Here is a 24,946-nt window from a genome sequence, read left to right on the forward strand (position 1 = left end):
TATATCAAAACATCCTCTTCCAAAAACATTAGTATTTATAACAAATCTGCATAAAGAGTACTTACATGGAAGAGTATAAGAAGAGTTTATAGAAATAGTTAAATTATGGTTAAAGCTGCACCTATTTACCCCAATTCATCAGGATTGGATTGACCAATCAGGCATGGCGAGCAAAAAAAGGTTACACATGCGGCTTTCACACCAGCGCTTTTCCCTTTCTAGCTCCTAGCTAGAGCTTTTCTGGTTCAGCTCCGGTTTCCCTTTTCAGCTCCCGCTCTGTTCACACTGCCCAGAGCTGCCGCTGCTGCGTCATGACGTCACAGTTTACGTCGCTGATTTTCTCCCACAACAACAACGGGCCGGGGACTGCGTCGGGTCGATGATCGTGTTGCTTTTAATCATACGAAGCCAGATTAAATTAAATAACGACTTCTCCAACCTTATACTTTTCTCCAGAGTGCCGTGGTTCATTGTTTATTAATGTGTTTCAGCGGCATTTACCGACCGCTGCAGTGCTGGCTGCACTTCCACGGGAGTTTATTCTCCCGTTAGCTCCGGGTTAGCTCACACGGCTCTAAAGTATTCACTGTCTGACTGTCACACAAGCAGCTGATACATATCCCCAGTTCCCCTTAAGTGAATGTGTGTCAGTCTGAATTGACGCTGTTTGGCATCACAACGCTGTTATGAAAGTTTCTCTGGTATAACATGGGTGATGTTAGCATAGCAACCGAAGCTAAACTGACTACTTGCTAAGCCGTTTTCTACAGGCACATTTTACCGGCGTATTTTTCATTATGATTCTACTTGTGATAGTCGGACATGACAACCTGTGCAGCCCATGTATTAATTCCATCCGATAGCTGCTATAATAACAAACAAAACGTCTGCCTGCTCTCCACAATGATCAATAACAGCGAACGGATGGTCAAAGTAAGGTTTCCTGCACGCCTCGACGTAAGAGACGCCGCGTCATAGCTCCGAAGCTCTTGCCTCTGGACCGACAATTTTTTGGAGCTGGAAGTGAACCGCATTCCGGAGCTATGACGCGCCGCCGCTGCAGTGTGAACAGGAAAAACCGGCGCTTTTCCAGCTCCAGCTCCGAGCAGGAGCTGGAAAAGCGCCGGTGTGAAAGGGGCATAATTAATGTACAAATGATCTTTTTTATGCCTGAAATATTCCTTTCAAAATCATCTGATGTCCACACAGCGCCTCCACCCATTCATCTGTGTGTGTGTGTGTTTGTGTGCAGATGTGTCAGAGTGTGTTAAGAAGACCTCTCCAGCTGACCCCACATCTACTGGCACCACGGCAACAGACAGCAAGGCAGAGCTGGGTGGGTAAGTCTGCTGTCTCTCGGTCACTGGTCAGCTTTCTACTACTAACACAGTTTATCAAAATGACATCATGTGTTCTATGTGTGTGCTGATGGTAAACGTAGCTCTGGGCAGCATGTGCAGAAAACACAAGACATTCTCCTCCGGGGGAAGACACTTTCTGTTTTGTGTTTTGTCTCCGTGAAAAGCAAACCCTCATTTATTTTCCATCTTCTCTCAGGGTTCGGTAACCGCTGCATTCAGCCCAAAGGCCCTCGGGAACCCCCCCTGGAGTGGACATGATGGAACGACCCATCCCCCCGTCCACCTACAGTGTCCTCCCCCGTCAGGAGATGGACTCTACCGATCTCACCTGGCTGGTCCAAAACCCTAGTTAATAGATGCTACAGACAGAGGGCACGCTTTACATAGAAGCACCTTCTCTGTGCTCCTCATCCTCATCTTCCTCCTCCTCCTCCTCCTCCTCCTCCTCCTCCTCCTCCTCAGTCCTTCCTCAAAGTGCCACTGTGCAAAGCAGAAGAACACTCACTGGTCAAGTGTCCACGTTTTCCTGTTCAGCTTGCTGATGTTAGAAGTTTTCCCCGCTCTAGATGCTGACCTGAGATCTGTCTTGTTATTCTCCTGTTCATGGTTAAAGAACAACTCCTGTTTTCCCCTGTTTTTGGTGGATTGAGAATAGATTTTTTTAAAGCGTCTTGTTGTGTCCCTCGCTTCGATTGCATCATAAGAAATGTCCGGGGCTAAATAACGAGGGATGTAAGTGTTACCCTAACATGTTAAATGGAACATTTCTTTCACGCCAAATGAGGGGAAAAGTATGATTGTTCATCCTCAATCAGGACTGATCTTTAATCAGAGAAGTGTGGGAGCTGACTGAGGTTGAACTGAACTCCCTGAAGGGTCTGCTTCCTCCTACTGAATGAACAACAATCTTCAAAGCGAACCGAGATAATCTGTTACCCACGATGCAACCTTTTCTGTTGGGTATGCACAGGTTGCCGGGGTTCTCTCGCTCTCTCCCTCTCTCCCACTTTCTGTGTGCTGGTGCTACATTATAAAAGATCAGCATAGAAACAGAGCACCCATGCCCCCCCCCCCCCCCCCCCCCCCATCAGGGTTTCTGGGCGGGTTTATTCCTGTGTTAGCTGCAGTATTTCATATTTCTATGCTGACCTCCCTTTTCCCCAGAGTCATAGGTTGATGTAGTTCGGTCATTGCAGTTGTCAGTAACAGCCGAATTAAAGGAATTGTTCTTCATTTTTAGGAAAAATAATAATTTTTTACTGATGCAAAGTTTACACCATTATTTCTCTGCATTTGTACACAGAGGCTGTTAGCTTAGCTTAGCATAAAGACTAGACACCCGAAGATATGTTTTCCCCTTCTAGAGCCTGGCAAGCTTTTTATCCAGCGTTTATGCAAGCTAAGCTAACCAGCTGCTATCTGTAGCTTGAGATATGAGAGTGGAATCAAACTTCTCCTCTAACTCTGTGCAAGAAAGTAAGCAGTTGCAGTTTCCAAATTGTCGAACTGTTCCTTTAAATATCTGCTTACTCTGTATTTGTCATGTGGCGATGGAAAACAAATCTTAAAGGAGAGGTGTCATGCTTTTCCGGTTATTACCCGTCCCCTTGTGTGTTATGAAGGTTTTTATGCATGTAAACGGTGTGCAGAGTCAAAACCCTCAAAGTACACCCTGTAGCGAGTAAAACTCTAACACAGAAAATACCTCCCCAAAACGCCTCGTTGGAGATACGTCATTGTCCATTTGATTCTTCCGGGTACGGGATGATGTAATCCCGTACCCGGAACGAAATGGACCAATCCGTGGAGCCGTTACGTTACGTCGGCGGAGCCGTTACGTTAAGCCCCCGCTGATTGGTCCAAATTGACCAATCCACGGACTTCCTCACACACAGGCAGCTCTGCTGATTTCTCCTCCCTGGCTGCAGGCTGATAACAGACAGTTGGGATCGCGCGAAATTCTCTCTGCAGACCCATTCTCACAGCGTTTATCAACCTTTTTCTTACTCAATATCAAGCCACACTTATTGTTTTTACTTTGGCTGTGAGTTTGTGTGTGCTCAGGATGAGTTTGGCTGTGTTTCGCTGAGTATCCCTAACAAGGAAACAACACCTCCACGGAGCTCAGCGCGATTCACAACGTCCCGACCAATCAGAGCACACTGTGCTCACAGGGAGGGTGGGGGCTGGAGCTATTGGAGCTACAACGAGCCGTTAAAGGCAGAGAGTGAAATTCAGTGAATACACGTAGTTTACAGAGATGCTGTATGAGAAACCAATGTGAGTTTGGAAAAATGCACAATATAAATCTATTCTAGTATACCTCAACAATGGAATTATGATCAGTGGAAATGGCCATGACACCTCTCCTTTAACTCTTAAATACTGACAATAAAAGTAGTTCTGTAACAAGTGATCCGTTACACGTCTATGCTTGAAATGACAAAACCAAAGTGTGATGTCCCCTTCTCAAAGAATTCACAATAAAAAAGCAAAGACTAGTTAGTATGAAAAACACCGACATGTATCCTAAAATATTTAACACTAAATCCGGCCCAGGAATTCTGCTTTCTCCAGTCACTAAGGGGTCAAAGTGACCTGAAATCGATCAGTAATGACCGAACTGCTCAGCTGTGTGACTCTGTCCTCACTGCTGGGACGTGAGCCTGCCTTAGCCTCTCAGAGACAGTCCTTCCTCCTTTGGCTTCTCTATAAACTTCATTTCCTGGGACACAATTCACTGTTTTTTTCCCTCAGCACTGTCTTGTTTTTCTGCTGTTACCTTTTTTGATCTCATTCTCCTTCTAATATTGGGTGGTCAAAGGTTTTATTTTATTTTAGCAGCCATATTACTTACAGTAAACCTCAGTGTTTCAGAGTACACATCACCCTTTGCTCTTATGGGACTCGACAGATTCATGTAAAGTCTGATTTCCCATAGCAAACTCTTACAGACTTGAATGTTTTTTCAAATAAAAAAATCGTACCTGCTTCGATATGTGTGAGACAATGATAGGGACCCAGGACTACTGCTTACTGTTCTCTGCTAACTCCATTAGCTCCCATAACTATACATTATATGCATTGTTTTATAAAGAAAAAAAGCTGTACAGGGCAGTTTAGGTATATAATATTTCAGATTTTTTTGTTATCTCTTAAATATTCTTATTAACAGAAGATGTAAAAAAGTCAGTGCATGATGATGATGATGATGATGATTCCTCCCCTACAGTGTTTCCCTTCAGACTGTAAATTATTCTGCTGCCCTTGTTGTTTATTTTTGCTCCTGACAAATATTTCAGGGTTGTTTTTATTTGTACTGTTGAAGTGACATGCTTAAAAAGATTTTGGTTTTAGATGGTTGGCAGAGGAAAAGCATTGCCTGCCAGCCAGCCAGCCCCCCCCCCCCCCCTCCTCCTCAAACAGCTACAACGGGCTTCGATTAAGATTGTAATAATAATATTAATGATGATGATAATAATAATAGCGGTTGTTTTTTGTAAATGGTATTTTAAAAGTTATTTTTGTATACGCGGTTGTTTGTTGTCCACTGCTCCCCCTCCTCTCTTCTCACACTCCCCTCCTTCTTTTGTACCCATGTCTTTTATCTCTCTCAGCTCTTTGAATGTAGAACATGCATCAGAGATGGATCTCAAACTCTGAACAAGGAGCAGCTCATTATTTTTCTTTCATACTTCCCCTGCTGTGTTCTCTCCTTTATTCCCCTCCCACCCTCGTCTCTGCCTTTTTTACATTTTTAAAAGGATGTCTTTTTCAACACGCCAGAAGATCAGTTAATTTAAGTAATGCGACTTGCTTTCAGTGGTTCAAAGTGCCAGTAAGCTGAATTATGACGTGTTGAGAAAGAAAACCTTTTAAAACAACTTTGTTTCTCTCTTTTATCCTCCCACCTGACCCCGTCACATGCACATTATCTCAGAAAAGAGCCCACCTGTGCCTTTAAGAGAGAGCCCGCCCTCCCCTTCTCCCCTCTCCTCCAATCATCATTAGCGCCGTGAGTGTGAGCGATTTGATTCGCTGCTGCTTGCTCATCGCCTCCTGTGGGACTGTTCAGCCCCACACACACTTTGTGACCCTCCTTACACACACATAAACACACAGCCCCAAAATGTTTGTATGTTGCAGAAATCAATCAGTAAAGATGACCATTAAGTGAAGACACGCCTCTTTGGTTTTATTTGTGTGAGATGATGCAACAAAAAATGTGTTGTGTGAGTGGAAATACAGACAGCTTTTATTTACAAGTTTATAAAGCACATTTCAGCAACAAGGTAATAGGAAGTGCTATACACAAAACATTAAATAGTTAGAATACAGTTAAAAGCAGAGCCAAGTCAATAGAAATAAAAAAACTAACATAGCAGCAAACACAAGTTAATTTTGACTAGAATTTAAATATTGTTATTGTATTTATTTAGCTAGTAGTTTTGCATATATAATCTGATCATATCAATGTTTGTGTGTGTGTGTAAAAGGGCTTTCACAGCATGAAATCCTCTATCACAGCTGGAAATTCTGCAGAGACAAATGTATACTACACACACACACACACACACACACACACACACACACCCACAGTGATACACTGATTAATTAGTCCCAGCAGGTGTTAAAAACACAGGCGCTAACTGTCTTACACAGAGACACTGTAGGCTGCACATTTGTATTCACTTTAGAGGCACAGCAGGTAGGAAGATACTGGGATTATTTACTTCTGCTCACATGCTCATTTGAGATTAATTATACAGTTAATTACCATACAATATTTAAGGTATAATGGTGCGCAGAGCAGGTTTGTGTCTGTCCTCTCACGCGTTACAGCAATGACATCTACAAAAAACTTGTTGGGGTCCTACAATGCTCATGTTCAGGTTCATATCCGTATTTAGTGTCTCTACAGGGACATGTCTGCATGCTTTAATGTTCAAAAAGCTCTTTATTCTTCTCATACTGCCTGTGCTGCAGCACCTCTTTTCACCCTCTGTCTGAAACCAGAGCCCAGTCTGCTCTGATTGGTTAGCTGGCCGGCTCTGTTGTGATTGGTCAACCGCTTATATATGTCCCACCCCTTAGCCTATCATGTACAATGTGTTGGAGAGCTAGCCAATAGAAGTGTGAGTGTTACATAGTGATGTCACTATGTTCAGGAAGTAAAAAGGAGTCCAATTAAGCCTTTTTAGGCAGGATGTATATCAATGCATACAAGATATACACGTCCTAGAAACATCACTTGATGGAAGCATCCAACATGTTTCAAATCTAGAAAAATACAGATACAGCACACTATCAGACCAAAACTAATGCAGCTAAAGACAATTAAATACTTTTTATCCATCCATGTATTCCACAGGCCTAACACCACTCCTGCTAACTTTCTCTCCTTTACTTTACTACTTTTTTGTGACTTACACACCTGGTGATCGATGTGTTGAATACACAGTCTGACTGACACACACACACACACACACACACACACACACACACACACACACACACACACACACACACACACACTTTCCCTATCTGCCTGTTGTATGCATTAAGCCAGATTGCCATCTTAACTGGGTCACCTCAGTGTTCCCATGGAGCAGTTTAACATGTTGTGTAATTACTTATAAATATAGCCGTTCAGTGTGTGAGCAGGAGCAGCAGGCTGCACCATCTGAAGGAACTGACAAGCGTGTCAGCTCTGTTTAAAACCTAGAATAAACATTATAATGCATCCTATTTTTAGGTATATGAGTCATATACAGTAGATGCTGGTAGAAATTGATACACACACACATGCACACGCACACACACACACACACACACACACACCCTTCTGCCTTGCACCATACAGTAATCTTGTCACAAGATTTAACTTTACAACTGCTTCTAATCATGTTTAGTATTCACAGTTTGCTGTCACTTTAATCAGTCTGAGTGTAGAATCGTTTTTAAATGCAGATAAATCTGTATAATGACGAGTGAGTGATTAACTCATTACGTTTTGAAGATTAGATGAAAAAGTTCTCTACAGGCACTTTCAGTCAGTTGTGACAAATATGTAAAAACACTTACACAATACTTGGTTGGTAAATAACGCTTACAATATAATATTAATCACAAGTGTTATTTTAATGTTTTTATTATGTAACCTTTATTTTAGAAGAAGGTCCCACCAAAAATATCTTACACCATAGAGTGGCCAAGATAGCTTAGTACAAAATTATAACATAAACAACATGACGTACAAAACTTCACAATAATTCCGAAGAACAGCTGTTTAATTGCATGCCTCCTTTAACACATTTGTTATGATTCCCTTAAATGTATCAGTGGATATAACAGTTTTCTCCAGATATTTAAAGACATTAAAGCAACCACTTGGAGGAGTGTAGTTGGTAGCTACCAGAGGAAGTTATATTTCTCATAATGCTTGTTGGTGTTGATGTTCACTTTAATTGAGGTCTTGCTCCTGATTATTTTCAGAGAACACATTAAAGGTAAGCTCCGCCTTTAGTTTTTCCCTCTCTGTCTGTCAGTCAAGCTTAGTCCCGCCCCTCGCTGACCACCTGTCCATCAAACTCTGCCCCGCCCCTTCACTGCCTGCCTGCACGTCGCGCAAAAAAAAACAGCAGCGGCGGCCGTTGGGGAAGAGAGTAAATAGAGAGAGAAGCCTCAAGATGGCTGACTCGCTGTGCTCCGCTTACCTCACCGGAGCTGCTACTGCGGTAGCCCCGGCGGTCGCCTCCGCCAAAAGCCCGCTGGTCAAGCCGACCGAGGCAAAGGGAGCCCCTGACAACCGCCTTCAGTCTTCCCGGGATTTCAACCCGCCGCTGCCCAAGAAGGTCCGACTGGAGGAGAGGAGCGTTAAACCCAAGAAACTCAGCCGGGAAGCAGGAGTGGGAGGCAACGGCAGAGAGAAACTCCAGCAGCCCAATAAGCAGCAGATTTATGGGGCGGGCTTGTGGAGCTTCAGCCCGGTTAAGACGAGTAGCAACAACCCTTCGGTGCCTGCTACCAGTGGGCACCAGCCACCGACAAACACGCAGAAAGTCTTTAAACAGAGCGACTTCTTCCTCCACAAAGCGCCTTCCTCCTCCAAACACAAAAACCCCAGTAAAGATAAACAGCGCGAGAAAGAGAGGGAGAAGGGGGCAGGAGGCGGAGAGGAGAAGAAGAGAACTAAAGTACTGGTGACCTCCGGACCCGGGGATAATGTTAATAACAACAACAACGAAATCAGCAGAATTAACACCACTTCTGCAGTGAAACGAGAAAATGGGGAGGTCATGTTGGCACCCAAAGGTAGGCCAGCAGTGTATTTTTTTAATTATATTTGAAAGGAATTCATAAAGTTGTGATTATTATATGTAGGGTTGATCTGTGGTGCTTTGTAGTTACTTGGCTCATCGTAGAATCATCCACTTGGGGCATTAACATGTGGCTCTGAGAGTGCGGTTGTCTGCCTCATAATTTGTCCCGTTTTTGGATAAGCTAAAGCTCCTAAATGTTGTCTATGGACCCGTAACATTCTCAACGGTTTCTCTAAATTATAAATGCATATTATAAAACAGGTTTACATGGAGTTGGGCGTGTATAAAGCCCAGTTTAGTCGGTGTTTCTGCGGGACATGGCTGCCAGCTCTCGTCGCTTGTTCACCCGCTCGTGAACCTTCGAGCTCCACAACAGCGTTCCATGGCAGTAGTCGCGCGACCGGGCTGTTACATCGCAACCAGCTGCTCTCGTGCTGCAGAGCAATTGTTACCTTGTTACGTCATATATTGTCGAAAAATATGTATACTGTTTTATTATTATGGTAATGTGGTCGAGTAAGCTGTTATAAACGGCGTACAAAAACTATAATCCGTCATGTCAGCGTAACAATTTAGTAAATTGTTATTCTGTAATATCAATGCGCTTATATATTTGTATTACCTAAGGAGTAGTGTGTGTGCACTAAACTGCACGCTGCTGTCATAACAATATGACAGTCGCCCGCCATTATGGGGTAAGTGTTGTTTTTGTATAGCACCACGCCCCCCTCGGTAACCTCAGGCTGGAAGCATAGCTCCTCGCTTGTTGTTGCTGTCGAGTGAGGCTGTTACTCCATGTTCTACACGCAGATCATGGTGTAGGCTGTTCATTGATCCACACCTACATCAATTTGTTTTACAATTGAACAACCTTTATTATTTCACTTGAGTCATTACACTTGGATACGATTGACACTAGCAATTATCAATCAATCAACCAATGTTTATTTATATAGCCCAATATCACAAATGTTACATTTGTCTCAGTGGACTTCACAGTTTGTACAGCATATCAGTATGACAATACGACACCCTCTGTCCTTAGACCCTCACATCTTACAAGGAAACACTTCCAAAGAAAAACCCCTTAGTTTAAAGGGGGAAAATGGGAGAAACCTCAGGGAGAGCAACAGAGGAGGGACCCCTCTCCCAGGACGGACAGACGTGCAATAGATGCCGTGTGTAAATCGAAGAGATAATACATTTACAGAATAGGTAGACGAAATGCATGTGTCTATAATAAGAAGATGAATCCACGAGGATGTCAACAATCCTGTGGGAGCCATCAGGGAAGTAGTATGATGAGAGTCAGGCAGGACCACAATTATGAGCTGTTGCGTCAGAAGGAAAACAATATAAATATTTTAGCTCGGGTACAATTGTCAGTGAAATAGCCTAAATGGCAAGACAACAATAATCACAACAAAAAACAAACAGTTGGTAACAAATTACAATATTATGATATCTTAAATACAATATCGTAAATTGTCCAACTACTTATTTATTTTTAAACATATTTTTTGCAAAATATCTAGGCTATGTTTCTTTTTACATGTTGAAATATGCTAATGACTGATTATGTCACAGCGCTGAAGCTACTACTTTATGTTTAATCACTGTAGACCTTGTGTTTTGGTGCGTGTTTTCTCATCGTCACACAGTGTCTCAACTCTGCATGTGTGTGTGTGTGTTTAGACACTAGCAGGTGTACCAAGGGGACAAATGCAAATGTATGTGAGTGCATGATGTCACCTTTTTCCAGTTGGGTAGGTTGAGAGGTCATGACTGAACAGCCTCTGCAGACAGGGAGAACACCAGAAGTGCCAAAACACCCCATCAGAAACACAGTGTAAAGTGCCTGTGTTGGATGTGTGTGCACGCTTTATCTGCATTTCAGAACAGAGGGAGGCTGGTGTTGGTCTTCACAGAACTGGAACAGAAATGGGATTTAAAAAAAAATAATGTCCTTAACTGAGTAAATAAACCTTTATTTACCAATTATTACACAAAAAGTCAGTGTAGTTTTATTGAATGTATTATGTTAATTGAACAACTTATATACATGCATGCTGAAACTATTTAATGATGAAAAAAAAATGTAATTGCGTGAAAAACACAATCAGATTTAATGGGTAGTTTTAAGAGCATACACGTAGAAAACTGAACTTAATATGTAATCCATTATACTTGTTTGTTTGTGCCTTTTGTGTTCAATACAAATGTTGGAAATCATTTCCTTATTGTTTTTTAATTAACAAGAAATATATTATGTTTGTAAGCAGTAATCTGAAAGCAGCAGAAAGGAACAACTGAGTACATTTTAATATCTGTTTATTTATATATTTGTAATATCTATATTGTGATATTTAACATCGCATATTTTCCTCATATTGTGCAGCCCTAAACCTGATAAAATGTGATCATAAGTAACCATAAATAAAAGCACCCACTGAGGTGCTCTTGAGCAAAGTCCTGAGCCTGTAATTGCTGTTGGGTTCTGCTCAATGGCCAGACTGTAATTATATTGAGTAGCTTCAAATGTGAAGATGAGGAAGTATATGAATATTGAGCAGAGTGTTGCTGGAAAATTAATCCTATAGGCAAAATGTTTCAAAAGGATTAAAATGCTCCAGCTTCCTGTTAAAGCTGTTGCAGTGTGTCAGTCCTTTTCCTTCTCTCTGTCACACAGCTGCTGTCAGCATAGACTTGAGGGGATTGTGAAAAAACACAATTTAAATAGTGTTTTTCTAATATGTTTTCACTTGTTAGACAGACTGCTGTCCAACAGGAGGACATTTCCTGCTCTGAAGCTGACTGTGCTCTGACCTTCCTGGAAGGCAAGACATTTTCCTGCAGGGATCAAAAGAGGATCACGCAGCCACAGTATTATTATTATTACCGTTTGGTTTTCTGTCGGAGCGAGGGTTAATGATACTGCCACGACTCCTGGTTACATACATCTGGTCTAGAAATGAGAGACACTGGAGTAAGTGCAGTGAACGAGCAATCATTACTGCACTAGGTCGGCTGATCTTGTGTGAAATAAATAATTGTTTAACTCTAATGGCGCATTTCCACTGCAGGGCCTCGCACGGCTTAGTACGGTATAGTTAGGCCTTGATAGGCCAGGCTCACTTTATGCTGCGTTTCCATTACAGTTTAGGAACTGGGGTACTAACCGGTATCAGTATGTTGTTACTTCGGCATCATTTTGAAACGTGTATTATAATTAAATCACGGTAAAATATGTTCATTTTGTTGTAGTTGCCAGCGATTCTCTCACTAGTTTAGCATACTCAGCCCGGTTGTTGGCCCTGGAAAGAACCTCGATTTTGGAGAGCCAGAAAACTGTGAAAAAGTACCCGCTAGCCGGAACTAAGCTTAGTGGAAACGCAACCAAAAACGGGCCGGGCACGGCACGCTTAAACTGCGCTCCGCGTTAATCCTCACTAAGACCACGTTGACCTGTTGTTGACACTCATTTACGTGCAGTCGGATATTATAAGTAAAACCAGATGCAGCTCTAAAGATACTCCTACTCACAATTAGGTTTAATTCAGATCAATCATAACTGAATAAAAAGGCTGAACTAATTAAACTCTTCTGTCTGCCTGGCCACTGTAGATGTTTTGATGTGTCACATGTGCTATATAGATTAAAGCTGATGCAAACAGTTATATGGCTATTGGTGTGATGGGTCCTGTACTTTTGTCAATTGTAATATGCACTTTCATGAAGCTGATCTTTAAACACATGAACTTACAAACTAGTGAGTACCTGTGATGGCTATCAATTTCCTAATTATCTCCTAATGGCCTTTAGTAGACCTATCATGGGTACATCTGCTTTTTTTTTAATGCAAAATTGCTTTAACAACTAAACAATTATCTGTCTATTGACTATGCATTGGAGCTCTGTTGGACATTGTTCTGACCATTAAACAATGCATGTAAACCAGGGAGACTGGGGCTGTTGTGAATCATGTCTGCAGTAATTAGGTTTTTGTGTGAATGCTAATGCAGCATGCTGAAAGAATCCCTGTCCTCGTACAGCGACAGGAAAAGAGAAAATCAAGCGTGGCCGCAATCAGCCTCCAATTAACTAACTGTCTGCAGGGTCATTTATTCAGACCCAAGCATTACACGACCGTTAAAGAGAATGACAAAGAGTGAATGAACAGCAATTGACATTTTGAGATCAGCTTGAATTGTGAAGCATGGATTTGCCACGTAGCAGGATGCACATCTAGACTTTAGGAGGGTCCTGGTGGGCCGGTTTACCTGTAGTGTGGCAGAGAGTCCTACAACACTGATATATCGCCTTCACTTTGGTGTCTCACTGCAGTGTTTTAAACGTTACAGTTGTCCCTCTTTAATGTGTACCTGCACATCATAGGCCTGGGTGGCTTCCCCCTTGTTTCTGTCTCGGTGAGTTATTCTATTTGCAGAAATGATATCGAGCATTTTGTGCACATAGCTTCTCCTTTAGCTGTGATGTCTAATCCTTGAAGCCCTCAGATTCCTCAACAAAATACTAGGACACATATTTAGCTTGATTCTGCTTGTTTATTAGATTTAGTAATAAAAACTCATTATTAGATTCTCAGAATATGAAAGGACAACGAAACCGTTGTATGATTATCGTTAACACTTGCACATTTAATGGAATTCTTTCATCTATTGTTTGATCGGATTCAAAATAGATGAAAGATTGAAGTGAAAAAGAACAGCACTAACACACACTAGCTAGCCAACAAATCTATGCTTTTTACAGATACATGTAACACTATAATATGTAACACTGTAATGTAACAATAATAAAGGTTATTTTAGGGCAAGTGAATTGAAGATACTACAGTTGTCCAAATGTAAATCTGAAATCCCCCTTTGACTTCATGCATGAATGATTCTCCTCCACAGCTCTAAAAGTTGGATGGCAGTGGGGACTTGCGTAGTTGACGTTAACAAACCGTCTGCCTCTGGCCCTCTATGTTTCAAAGTATTTTCTTCTCTGTGATCATCCGGACAGTGAAAACCACCTGCTGTGTTCCCCTTCAGAACCCGGCTGCTGCTGCTGCAAGGAAGCCTGAAAACAAGCTCAGAAAAAAACTGAGAAGAAGTTTCATGGATCCCATTAATTTCTGATTCACTTGCACTTCTAGCTTTGTGATGTATTCCCATGACAAATCAACACTGTGAAGCTTCACACCAGTTTGAAACTTGTGAACCTCAAGCAATTCACTGGTGTCCTTTTTGACTTTAAAGGGGGAGCCCTCTCTTCTCAAGCTGTGATAAATTAGCACATATTCCAGTTTGTTTAAGACCCAGTTAGCCACCTGGGCTAATTTATCTCCTATTGCGTCTTAATTAAAAGTTTATGAATGCTGCCGCTCTGGCATGGTCGGACATGTTTTCATAAATCTGGCATTAGATCCGAGTGAAACCTCCTTTGTGGGCGGCTTCCTGTAGTAGAGCTAATGTTTTGAAACATGCCGTTTCTTCTTTAACAGGCAGCTTACAGTGTCTAGTCATTTTGCAGCATTTCTTAAAACGCTTTGTTAAAAATGTTTGCCTTCCGTTTGTTAACCACAAGGTATGAGGATAATGACTTCCTGCATGTTCAGTAGCAAACCCAATCGACCTACTTTAAGTTCACAACGCCATGGTTTTGATTGAAATATAATCATTCAAAAGGAGTGTATCGATGCACCTCTGATTCTCCGACTGCTCCTTTAAGCCTGTTTGACTTTCAAAGAATGTTCTCCTTTGATCCTGCAACCAGCCAGTCCAACCCCACTGGGTTCACTCTCCCACTCCCCATGACCCCAGGAGAGAGAACAGTCTCCAAACACAGCTTACTTTTAAATGCTGATCTGACTGAGTTCAAAGACAAAAGTTCTTTAGAAAGGAAAATAAAGAATAAGCAGAACTACTGTGGTGAAAATAAAAAGTTGTTCTTTCTTTATGTGGATATGAAAGGAAATAAAGAATCAAAGGAGAAGATGTATATAAGAATATAGTTATTTTAAGAAATATTATCTTTATTTTTACAGGACTTTTCTTAACAAAGTTATGAAGTGTTGCAAAGAACACATACAAACACAGCTAAGTACCTAACAGGGGAAAATGTCAGAAACCCTAAGAATAAAAACAAAATCTATTGAAATCAGGAAATTCTCTGCAATGTTTCCAGATTATATTTTAAAAAGCAATGAACTCTTTCTTAACTTGTGCTGGAGGAGAGAGATGATTTACTCCCATCCACGCTTACCTTTCAGGAAGCACTGGAGGCGTACGTGTGATGGCTGATATTCACATTTTAAACTGCTGCTCTCATCCACAGCCATTTGCAATGAGTGCAACCTGAGAGTGCACTCCAATGCCTTGATCTGAAAATATTCCCTCAACACTGAAACGATTCTGTCAGAGGGAGAAGCGCCGGGAAGAGGAAATAAAAGAAGTCAAAAAGCAAGGGAGGCTTTTTAAGAGCGGATCATATTGACACTAGCAGAGGAAATAAGACCGGGAGAGTCAGGTGGAGGAAACGTGCAGGACATTTTGATGAGCTTCATGGCTGTGTGTGAAGTTGCAGAGTGAGTGCTGGAGTCTTAAAGGGAATTGGAAGATCATTACAGTGCTGAGGAAAGGAGAGAGATTAAACTAAAGGCATCGTGGAGAGATGGATTTGTTGCACCAGGGAGCCAAACAGTTTGTAGGAGGAAGAGCAATATGATTAGGGAAAGGATGATGGCCAAGGTGAAGCACTTTGCAAGAGTTTAGTCAAGAGGCGGGAGAAAAAAAATGAAGTATGTGTGTAGTGAGTAAATCTGGGAGCTAACCTAAGAGACCTGAAAACATCCCCTTTGCTTCCACAGAGCACTCCAACAAGGACAAGGCAAAAGAGAGAGACCGAGAGGAGAGGGAGAAGAAGAAGGTCAAAGACCGAGAGAGGGAAAAGGAGAAGAAGAAGCACAAAGTGATCAACGAGCTCAAGATGGAGAACGGAGAAGTCAAGCCGCCCATCAAAGGTTGGTGGAAACACACAATGCAAACCAAGTGATTCATGTAGGGTGACTTTTTTTTTTGTCCAACAAACACTCCCAACACAAAAGGCATTCAACTTAGAATCATATTAAAAATGAAGAGATGACTGATTCCGACCAATGGAAGCTGGATCCAGTCCAAATCTGACATTGTTGCTTAATAATTCACATTGACATTGAGAAAAATTTCAAAAGAGTCAACCTGCGTGTCTCCAAAGTATGGAGTTTGTCACAGGTGGTTGTAAACGAGGAAGCTGCTGAAGCATCTGTGTTCCCTTATGTTGAGATTTCCTTCATCATCAAACTGTTGATTTGTTTTCTGTTGATTATTATTGTTTTGGCAGCAGATATATGGGAGTGCCCTTTGAGCGATAATAATATAATAAAACCCAAACAAGTGAGTTATGGGTTTTTGATTTCTTAATTTGTTAGAAGGAAGCTGTCAAATAACAATTACTGTTTGAGCATTTGTTTGTGTGAGAGTCAGGACCAAATCAATTATTTTCTGTGTTCTGCTGGCTCAGTGATCTAAGCTACACACCCCACAGGCTAATGCATATATCTGTCTTTCTGGCTCTCTCCATGGTATGCAGTGAAATGCAAACAAATGCATTCATGATCATTTTTAAATAAATAATTGCGTTGAGTCAGATCTCTGAGAACAAACACTGGAAGCATTTTTTTCAGTTAGAAACTCGTGCAGGTAAAATGCATCACAATTGTTGCTCTTAGCATTTGCTCAGCTCACAGTGGGGGGTGGGTTATACTGTGGGGTCTCCATTAAATGACCTAATATAGCACACTGTTGTAACCATTTGTGTGTGTGTGTGTGTGTGTGTGTGTGTGTGTGTGTGTGTGTGTGTGTGTGTGTGTGTGTGTGTGTGTGTGTGTGTGTGTGTGTGTGTGTGTGTGTGTGTGTGTGTGTGTGTGTGTGTGTGTGTGTGTGTGTGTGTGTGTGTGTGTGTGTGTGTGTGTGTGTGTGTGTGTGTGTGTGTGTGTGTGTGTGTGTGTGTGTGTGTGTGTGTGTGTGTGTGTGTGTGTGTGTGTGTGTGTGTGTGTGTGTGTGTGTGTGTGTGTGTGTGTGTGTGTGTGTGTGTGTGTTCTTCTTCTGTCTGTCTCTCCTTTACTTTTTTCTATTTAAGTTAAGTGTCACGGCTGGAGGGCAAAGTACATAGGACCCAAATGCAGAAGACCGTTACTTGCAAATCAAAGTGGGGTGAACACTCTTAAAACAGGGAAAACTAATACGGATCATAACATAAAGGACAGTATGTAAATGCATGAATGACATAAGGAAGAACCCCTCCCAGTTAGTGGTGACATGATGAGTCAGTTCATTGATTACTGGGGAGACGGAACACTTTTGATAATGGATGAAGTATTAAAGCTTATCAAAAAGTTGAACATTCACTCGTCTCTATCTATCTTTAACTACACAATGTATGTGTTATTTATTCATAAAGCCCCCAAGAAACCGTCCGACAGCTTTACTCTCAACACTCCATGTTTCCATAGTAACACACTGTCCAACTGTTACTGTGTTAGGCAAGGCAAGGCACGTTTATTTATATAGCACCTTTCAACACAAGGCAATTCAAAGTGCTTTACAAAAATGAAAGACATTAAAGGTCCCATGTCATGGCCATTTCTACTGATCATAATTCCATTGTTGAGGTCTACTAAAATAGATTTATACTGTGCAATTTTCCAAACTCACATTGGTTTCTCATACAGCATCTCTGTAAAGTATGTGTATTCACCAGGTATTCACTCTCTGTCCTAAACGGCTTGTTGGAGCTCCTGCCCCCCCCTCCCTGTGAGCCCAGTGTGCTCTGATTGGTCGCGACGTTGAGAGGCTCGTTGCTGCGATCTGCTGCAAGCAGCAGACAGGCTTCCGTGTTGGCGAAACTCATCCTGAGCACACACAAACACTCACAGCCGAAGTAAAAACAATAAGTGTGGCTTGATATTGAGTAAGAAAAAGGTTTATAACGCTGTGAGAATGGGTCTGTGGAGATCATTTCTCCGCGATCCCAACTTAGCAGCCCGGAAAACGTTTACCCATTTACAGTCGTGGTAGATACCTTGTTTGTTTTAAACATCATAAATACACAAACAACAATGAATACTTACAGGTTGTGTACCCGAATCTCCCGCTGGTCCAAACAAAGTAGGAACAGCATCGTTCTTCAGTGCCCTACGCTGTGCATATCCGGCATGAATCGCTGAAAGGTTTGGGAAGCTTTGTTTCGTGAAATGCTGGCAGAGGGTGTGGCCTCTGGGTATCCCCACGTCAGAGTACCCAGGAAGTAAAGAATGGAAAATGAAAAATCTCCAACGAGGCGTTTTGGGGCAGCATAGACTGTGTTAGAGTTTTACTCGCTACAGGGTGTACTTTGAGGGTTTTTGACTCTGCAGACCGTTTACATGCATAAAAACCTTCATAACACACAAGGGGACGGGTAGTAACCGGAAAAGCCTGACATGGGACCTTTAAGAAAATGGCATTTAAAATCAGTCATTAAAAAGCAAAAATAATAACATAAACATTAACCTGTTAAGCCCGAGAGACCCCGGTACCGGGGCACTGCCGCAACATCTTGCAGGAAACAGTGTCTGAGGGCATGTTCATTTAATAAACTATGAATGTTTTATATCCATGTAACGGGAAGAAACTCATCTAACTGATCTTTTTTTTTTTTTTTTTCAAAAGAAAACCCACAATGCTAACACTGAGCCTCTGAATTAGCAACGAGCGAAAAATGCTAACAGATTACTGCACCGAAAATCACTCACAAAACCTTATTATTTATCTTTTGTTCACATCCATGACATCGATTCACATCGTGAGGTGACACAGAATCGATGGGTACCCTCATTATCACTGAATTATACGAAGCAAAAACAGACATCAAAACATTTGACGCTAGGTAGCTAAAAATGCTAACAAGGTTACCTTGGCTCTGTAGTCTCTCCAAAGTGGTCTTCAATGGCATTAAAACGATAAAAACGCTGCTGAAGTTAATCCATAGGTTAATCCAATGTGTCTGTGTCCCTTTGAAATGATTTCTGATAATCCATGAGCAATGAGATTGATAATCCATGCTTTTACGTTTCTAGATGTCAGAGCTAGACTGTAGCTTCACTCTAATGCAAAATTACATGCGCAAAGCCCCCATCTTTTTTTTTCACAATGAGTGTGTGTGGGGGACTCCCCCTTCGATTCTATTGGCTCTAACGGTCAGAAAGAGGTGTCAACCATCAAAATCGAGCAAGGGGGGCCAGAGATATGGAAAATCCACCCAAATGACCCCAGAAGTGGTTATTTTTTGCTAAATCTGTCTAAAAAGGTCAAATGTCACTTGTTTTGCATCAATCTTGATACAGGGTACTTATTATATGTTGTACTTTGGATTCCTAAAGCTTTTAATTTACCTTACCATCATCCAAGGGTAGTTTTCACTATAAGTAAAAAATAATTTTTGGACGGACACTATAATTTACAGTTTTTTACTATGTAAAATCTGAATTTTCTTTAAAATAAAAAACATCTATATTGATTCTGACTTTTCTACATCCAACTCACAGGTTTATCATTACTTTGAGAAAAAGGATTATTAATTTAACCCTTTTAGAAGGGAAGATATGGTCATTTGTTCTGGGAATGTCATTTTCGAGCCTGAGACCTGACAAACAGGCTCAGGGTGGAACAGGTTAAAAGAAAAAATACATGGATAAAAGTTACAGTGCAGTTTAAGATGTGAATAGTTCAATTAAAAGCAGCGGCAAAAAGAAAAGTCTTCAGCCTGGATTTAAAAGTAGTCAGAGTTGTAGCGGACCTGCAGGTTTCTGGTTTGTTCCAGTTATTTGGAGCATAATAACTGAACGCTCCATGTTTAGTTCTGACTCTGGGGACAGAGAGCCAGTCCCAGAGGACCTGAGAGTTCTGGATGGTTCATAATTCAGCAGGAGATCAGAAATGTATTTTGGGCCTAAACCATTCAAAGCTTTATAAACCAGCAGCAGTATTTTAAAATCAATTCTTTGACACACAGGAAGCCAGTGTAAAGACTTCAGAACTGGAGTGATGTGTTAGTGTGAAGGTTAATCATCACAGAAAAGGCTCTGAAGTGATATGCTAGTGTTTAACCGAAGACATGGTGAATTATGTCCCGAGTGTCAGCTACATTAAAGCTTTTTAAACCTTGATTAAAAAAACAATCATGTATGAAAATGAAGCCTATACAGAATGTATGTACTATGATGTCTGTGTGCATAAACAAGCAGAAAGGAGAAAGGCCACAGTCCCCTACAGGTGTGTCATGCTAGTGTTTCCTTGTTTCCACTTCATGTGTGTGTTGGAGAGTTTCATTGTTAACCTTTCGACAGCAGTGAATTATTTGCTGAGCGGTGTGAGCGTCTCTTTTCCTCCCCCCCTTTCTCTCTCTGTATTTGACATTACCTTTTTTAAACAGACATGCACACACATAACAATCCGACATACATGGTTGCCATTTTATCCTGAATTCTCCTAGAGCTTTAGTCTGACTCACAGCACTTCTCTGTGCTGGTGTGCCATGATCCCTCTGTGACCGTCGAAGGCCCCAGTGAAGCCACAGAAGGGTGCAGACGTAAATCACTGTGATAATTCAGCTCACCTTTTAAACCTTCAAACTGAATGTGAGGTGGACAGGCGTCCTTGGTATGGCATTACATCTTCGCAGTATGAGTTTAAGAGCTGGAGAGGTGAATTGAGAGAGAGAGGCTGATAAAGTGGTCCTGCCAGAGAGACAAGCATGTGATTGTGTTTGTACAATAAAAGAGACACTGCAGGATCCATGGTGGGAATCAAGAGGGAGACTCTCCCCACCACAGAGTAGATATTCAGTTAAACTGAGTGAGGCATTTAATCAGAGAGTGTTAAGTTAGACAATGTTGGGAGTGGTGAAATCAGGGGGGAGAAGTTAGAATTTAATCTGAGAGAGTGTTAAGTTTACAATTGGAAATGACGACAGAGAGAGGCACCCCGAGGAAACTTGTATAGAAAATCAATACACAGCGAGCAGCTATTCTGACAGCAGGGCTGCTTTACTACCTCTGAGGCGGTGTGTGTGTCCCCCCCGCTGTGTGTGTTTTTATTTGTCACTTATCTGACCTTACAGCGACTGTCGAGCCATGTGGTCCGCTCTTATACAAATGGGTGTGTTTGTGTGTGAGCAAAGAGGTGACATCCCAGTTTGTACACACTTGGGCGTTGTTTTTTAAATGTCAGAGGAAAATACATCCACCATGTTTTAAATGTTTTTAAAGCGTGAACCCAAATGATGGAACTTGTATTGATGTTAATCTTCCCTTCATTGTTCTTGTTTTTAGAGATTGAACAGGGAGATATTTACTGTCAGGGGTGCTGCTAGTTAATGTTGAATAGCTGGTCAATCATAGTCGATCAATACAAGAAGGTAATGAAAACATCTGATAGGTGATCACTTTAATCATTTGCTATGTGATCAAATTCACACATTTGGATTTTATAATGTGAGGTATGCTGTTTGTCTGTTTAATATCATTCAGATTTAAACATTGTTGGATTTTCAACTGTTAGTCAAACAAAACAAGAACATTTGCTGACATTGTGTAAATATTTCTGTGTGTGTGCGAGAATATATAATTGGGGGAGGGGTGCCTAGTGTTAAAGAGTTTTCAGATGAGTAGCTTTGGTATTGTACTGCAAATATCTTCTTGCTGTCTCAAGCACACACACACTGTGCCCCTTTGCTCTTTTTCATCCTGTCTCATTCCCGCCTTATCTTGTGTCGGACGTGTGTGAGGTACAAACTAGAGTGTGTGTGTGTGTGTGATGATAGCGGATATGTGAATTATGCTGAGGCAGCAACTATCAAAAATACTCTCATGCGCACACACACACACACATAGTAAATGTATATTTATCCACTTGTTTACACAACCGCTTGGTAAGAATGAACCAGCCACAACACATTTCCAAATGGATGTTAACCGCTCACAACCAGTGACATTTCAAAGCTGAGATAAAAGAAAACAACTCATCACAACAGAACAAAGTAGCACAGATTAGGTTAGGTGTTCATAATCAGCTTTAACCTGATCAATACTTCATTTTGAATTCAAGTGTACACACACACACACACACACACACACATATATATACAGTAGCACTGTGCTTAAACACCTCAGGCGTCATGGAGACCGTCCACCATGTGCGTTATTATCTCTTATCAGATATTCCTCTGGAAAGCTTGTTTCCTGGCCTTGTCATATCTGCTTTTTTACAGGGGTGCTATTTCGGTCCTCTTAAATTCTTTTTATACATTCACCCCCGGAGACACACACCACCTGGGAGAAGAAATGAGTCATCTGTCTACAATAGTTAGGACTCATTATCTTTTGCTGTATTGTTTTTTTTAAATAGGGAATCTATCAGATATCACTTTGGTTTGGTGATTAAGAACAGTGAAAGTAAATGATACAGCAATATGATGGAAATGCTTTTATGTTTCTGTGTTCGGCCCTTCTATATAACCTGCTTTGACGAATCATCAGCACTTGATTTCCTGTTTTCACTTCACCTTATTTGACTGAAAGCTTTCTCTGAGCTCTCATCATTGCAAGAGGACAGTAAACGCTGTCTTCTTACAGCGAGCAATGGAAAGAGCCGTGGGATGGTTTGTTGATCCATCACACAGCAGACTAGATTTATTTTGAGAGTCTGCATGAATTATGTGTCCCCCTACTCCCTTTAAGCTTTTTCAAAATTACCTATTTTTAATCTTTAAAGAATGTCGTCTCCTTTAAAAACGGTCTTCCCCTCAAAGTTGTAATGTCTCTTTCTCTGCCCCTTTGTCCAGATGAAAAAGAGAAGGCCAAGATCAACCCAGAGGACCTGCAGATCAAAAAAGTGAAGAAGAAAAAGAAGAAGAAACATAAAGAGGGGGAGAAGCACAAACGAGTGAAGATGTACCACCGCTCCTGCCAAACCATTTGTGCTGGCCTATTTCTCCTCCCTCCGTCTTCCCCACCTCCCAACTCTTCTCCCTCATCCTCTGATGTCACTCCTAACTCCTCCCTGTCTCCATTCAAGTCCCCCCTACCTGTTTACCCTCCACCCAACAACAAAACTGCACATCTCTTACCTTCCTCTCCTCATCTCACCCCCAAATCTCTCTTAAACTGCGCCCTCCTCGACTCCCTCAACTCTCCATCAAAGACCCCGACCCAACCCCAGCATCAGTGCAGCTATCCCGGCATGGCGGGCTTGGAGTTTGCCCCGTACATCCACATAGAGAAGCAGCCGAACGGGGGGGCCCTGGTGGCCCACGCCTACACCTCCCAGCTCTCCTCCCTCTCCCCGGGCCAGATGCAGAGGTTCGCCCAGGAGTTTGTCACCCTGTCTTTCAGCGAGGACTCATCGCAGGTACGGCAGAGTCAGATATTCATCATTACAGAAAAGTATTCTGCTTGTGTTATCTTATCGTTTTAAAGATAGGCCAAATCTTATCTTCCCATCACAGAAGCAATTCTAAAACTCATGGCTGTGTCGTATCGTATCTCAGTCCTCCTTTCTTTTCGTATAAAACAACAGCTGTAAATTAGCTTGTTCATTAGGCCCTGTCATGCCTGTATTCATGTTCAAAATGCACAGCTCTTATTATAGTGCATGTGTGATCTGTACAACCACTGGCAGGAGCGCTGTGCGTTCTGCAGGACTCCTAAATCCTATAATTAGGACAGTTTGTTATTGTAATAGCTCAATTCCTATCCAAAGTAAATGCATTATGGAAACATGTTTGTGTAATACAAACAAACCTAAATGTCATCCTCAACTGAGATCAGACCAGGCTTAAGACGTTTCTGTAAAAGGGCCCTTAGTACATTTATACAATATAAAACAAAGTTTAAATTGTATTACTGTCCTTGTTTTTCAGGCCGCTCATTACGTCATGGGGATCGTCCATGGAGAAGCCAGCTACCTGCCGGACTTCTTGGACTACTTCTCAAGCAAGTTCCCAACCGCTCCAGTCAAAATGGAAATACTGGGAAAGAAGGACATAGAAACCACCACCATGGTTAATTTCTACTCTCAGGTCAGTCAGACACACGACAAAGAAAATGTGTGGGACAGATGTACACAACTGAGCGGACATATCATCTGGAAAAACAGCTTTTGTCTTTGGTCATTCAGTCCAGGGTTAGGGTTAGGCTCACCAGATGCAGATAGCAGATGGTGAGCAGATAGCAGATATTAAATGAAAAAAAGATTTACAAAATAGCCGGGGCCGAGTGTTTCCGAGCCTCTCACTGTCTGTCCGCTGTATCTATCAGGCTGCTGAGTACTACAACTGTCCATGAATACAGACACCATCTGAGGCCATTGTGGAAATAGAAAACACTTCCTGTTCTCATTTCAGACTTTCTCACTCATACAGACACACAGGAAGAGGTGGAAACCTGCTGATTACTCTGAGATTGTCTACAAGTGCACACATGTCATCTGTTGTACATGCTCATCTTAGTTTCCGTTCAAAAAGTGACATGTTGCTAAATGTTAACTCTGTAGCTTTGTATCAGTTGTGTACTTTTGTACTTTTTATACATTTAGTTTAGTATTTGTCCTGGGCACTGTAGTTTAAATACTGTGTATTTGTGTCAAACTTCCAGGTTTGTGATCTCTCTGTTATTATACAGGATGGGAACAGAACAAGTGTTGAGTTTATGAATGGCTTGACCTCTGGGTCAGTCGGAAAAGTATCAAATGAATTCCGTTTGATCTCTTTTCAGCTGACATGTACTTTATGAGGTGTTTATGTAAAACACCACCATGTGTGTATGAGTGCATGTACAGCAGAGAGTGGGAATATGTACATGAAGCGTATCACTGTCCACCTGCACATTTACAACATCAGACTTTCTGCCCTAGAAAGCAGCTCTTTGTATCCTTGAAAACAAAGATAAATGAACAAGGAAAGGCTGATGGAAATACAAATATATAAGAAGGTCAAAAGAGAGCATGCGAAAGTCCGTCAGGAGATGGATGGTTGGATGGATGGAAGGAAAGATTTAGAGACGGTACAAGCTGGGGGAGAGGATGGAGGGATGCCAAGGGAGGGAAAGAGATCGATCTAGGAAAAAGGGTGGATGATGGATGGCTGCTGTTTGCGGATAAAAAGTGGTGTTAAAGCTTTAAC

General features: G+C 41.7%; 2 protein-coding genes across 5 annotated transcripts in view; both read left to right on the forward strand.

The window, feature by feature from the left end:
• Window positions 1-3,022, forward strand: part of ptpn12 (protein tyrosine phosphatase non-receptor type 12) — a 51,478-nt gene extending 48,456 nt beyond the window's left edge. For 2 of the 4 annotated variants that reach the window (XM_034133523.1, XM_034133525.1), the window contains 2 exons: window positions 1,253-1,340; window positions 1,558-3,022. In XM_034133523.1, the coding sequence (XP_033989414.1) occupies window positions 1,253-1,340; window positions 1,558-1,567 (98 nt within the window). In that variant the 3' untranslated portion in view covers window positions 1,568-3,022. The remainder of the gene's footprint in view (window positions 1-1,252; window positions 1,341-1,557) is intronic. The other 2 variants (XM_034133522.1, XM_034133524.1) reach the window with 1 other exon arrangement.
• Window positions 3,023-7,978: 4,956 nt separating this feature from the next.
• The window catches only part of LOC117484969 (lysine-specific demethylase RSBN1L-like), a 32,561-nt gene continuing 15,593 nt past the window's right edge, over window positions 7,979-24,946 (forward strand). The window contains exons 1-4 of the mRNA XM_034133500.1: window positions 7,979-8,675; window positions 15,558-15,710; window positions 22,610-23,175; window positions 23,687-23,845. Of these exons, the coding sequence (XP_033989391.1) occupies window positions 8,051-8,675; window positions 15,558-15,710; window positions 22,610-23,175; window positions 23,687-23,845 (1,503 nt within the window). The 5' untranslated portion in view covers window positions 7,979-8,050. The remainder of the gene's footprint in view (window positions 8,676-15,557; window positions 15,711-22,609; window positions 23,176-23,686; window positions 23,846-24,946) is intronic.

Source organism: Trematomus bernacchii, unplaced genomic scaffold (genome assembly GCF_902827165.1).
Source record: "Trematomus bernacchii unplaced genomic scaffold, fTreBer1.1, whole genome shotgun sequence".
Taxonomy (NCBI): domain Eukaryota; kingdom Metazoa; phylum Chordata; class Actinopteri; order Perciformes; family Nototheniidae; genus Trematomus; species Trematomus bernacchii.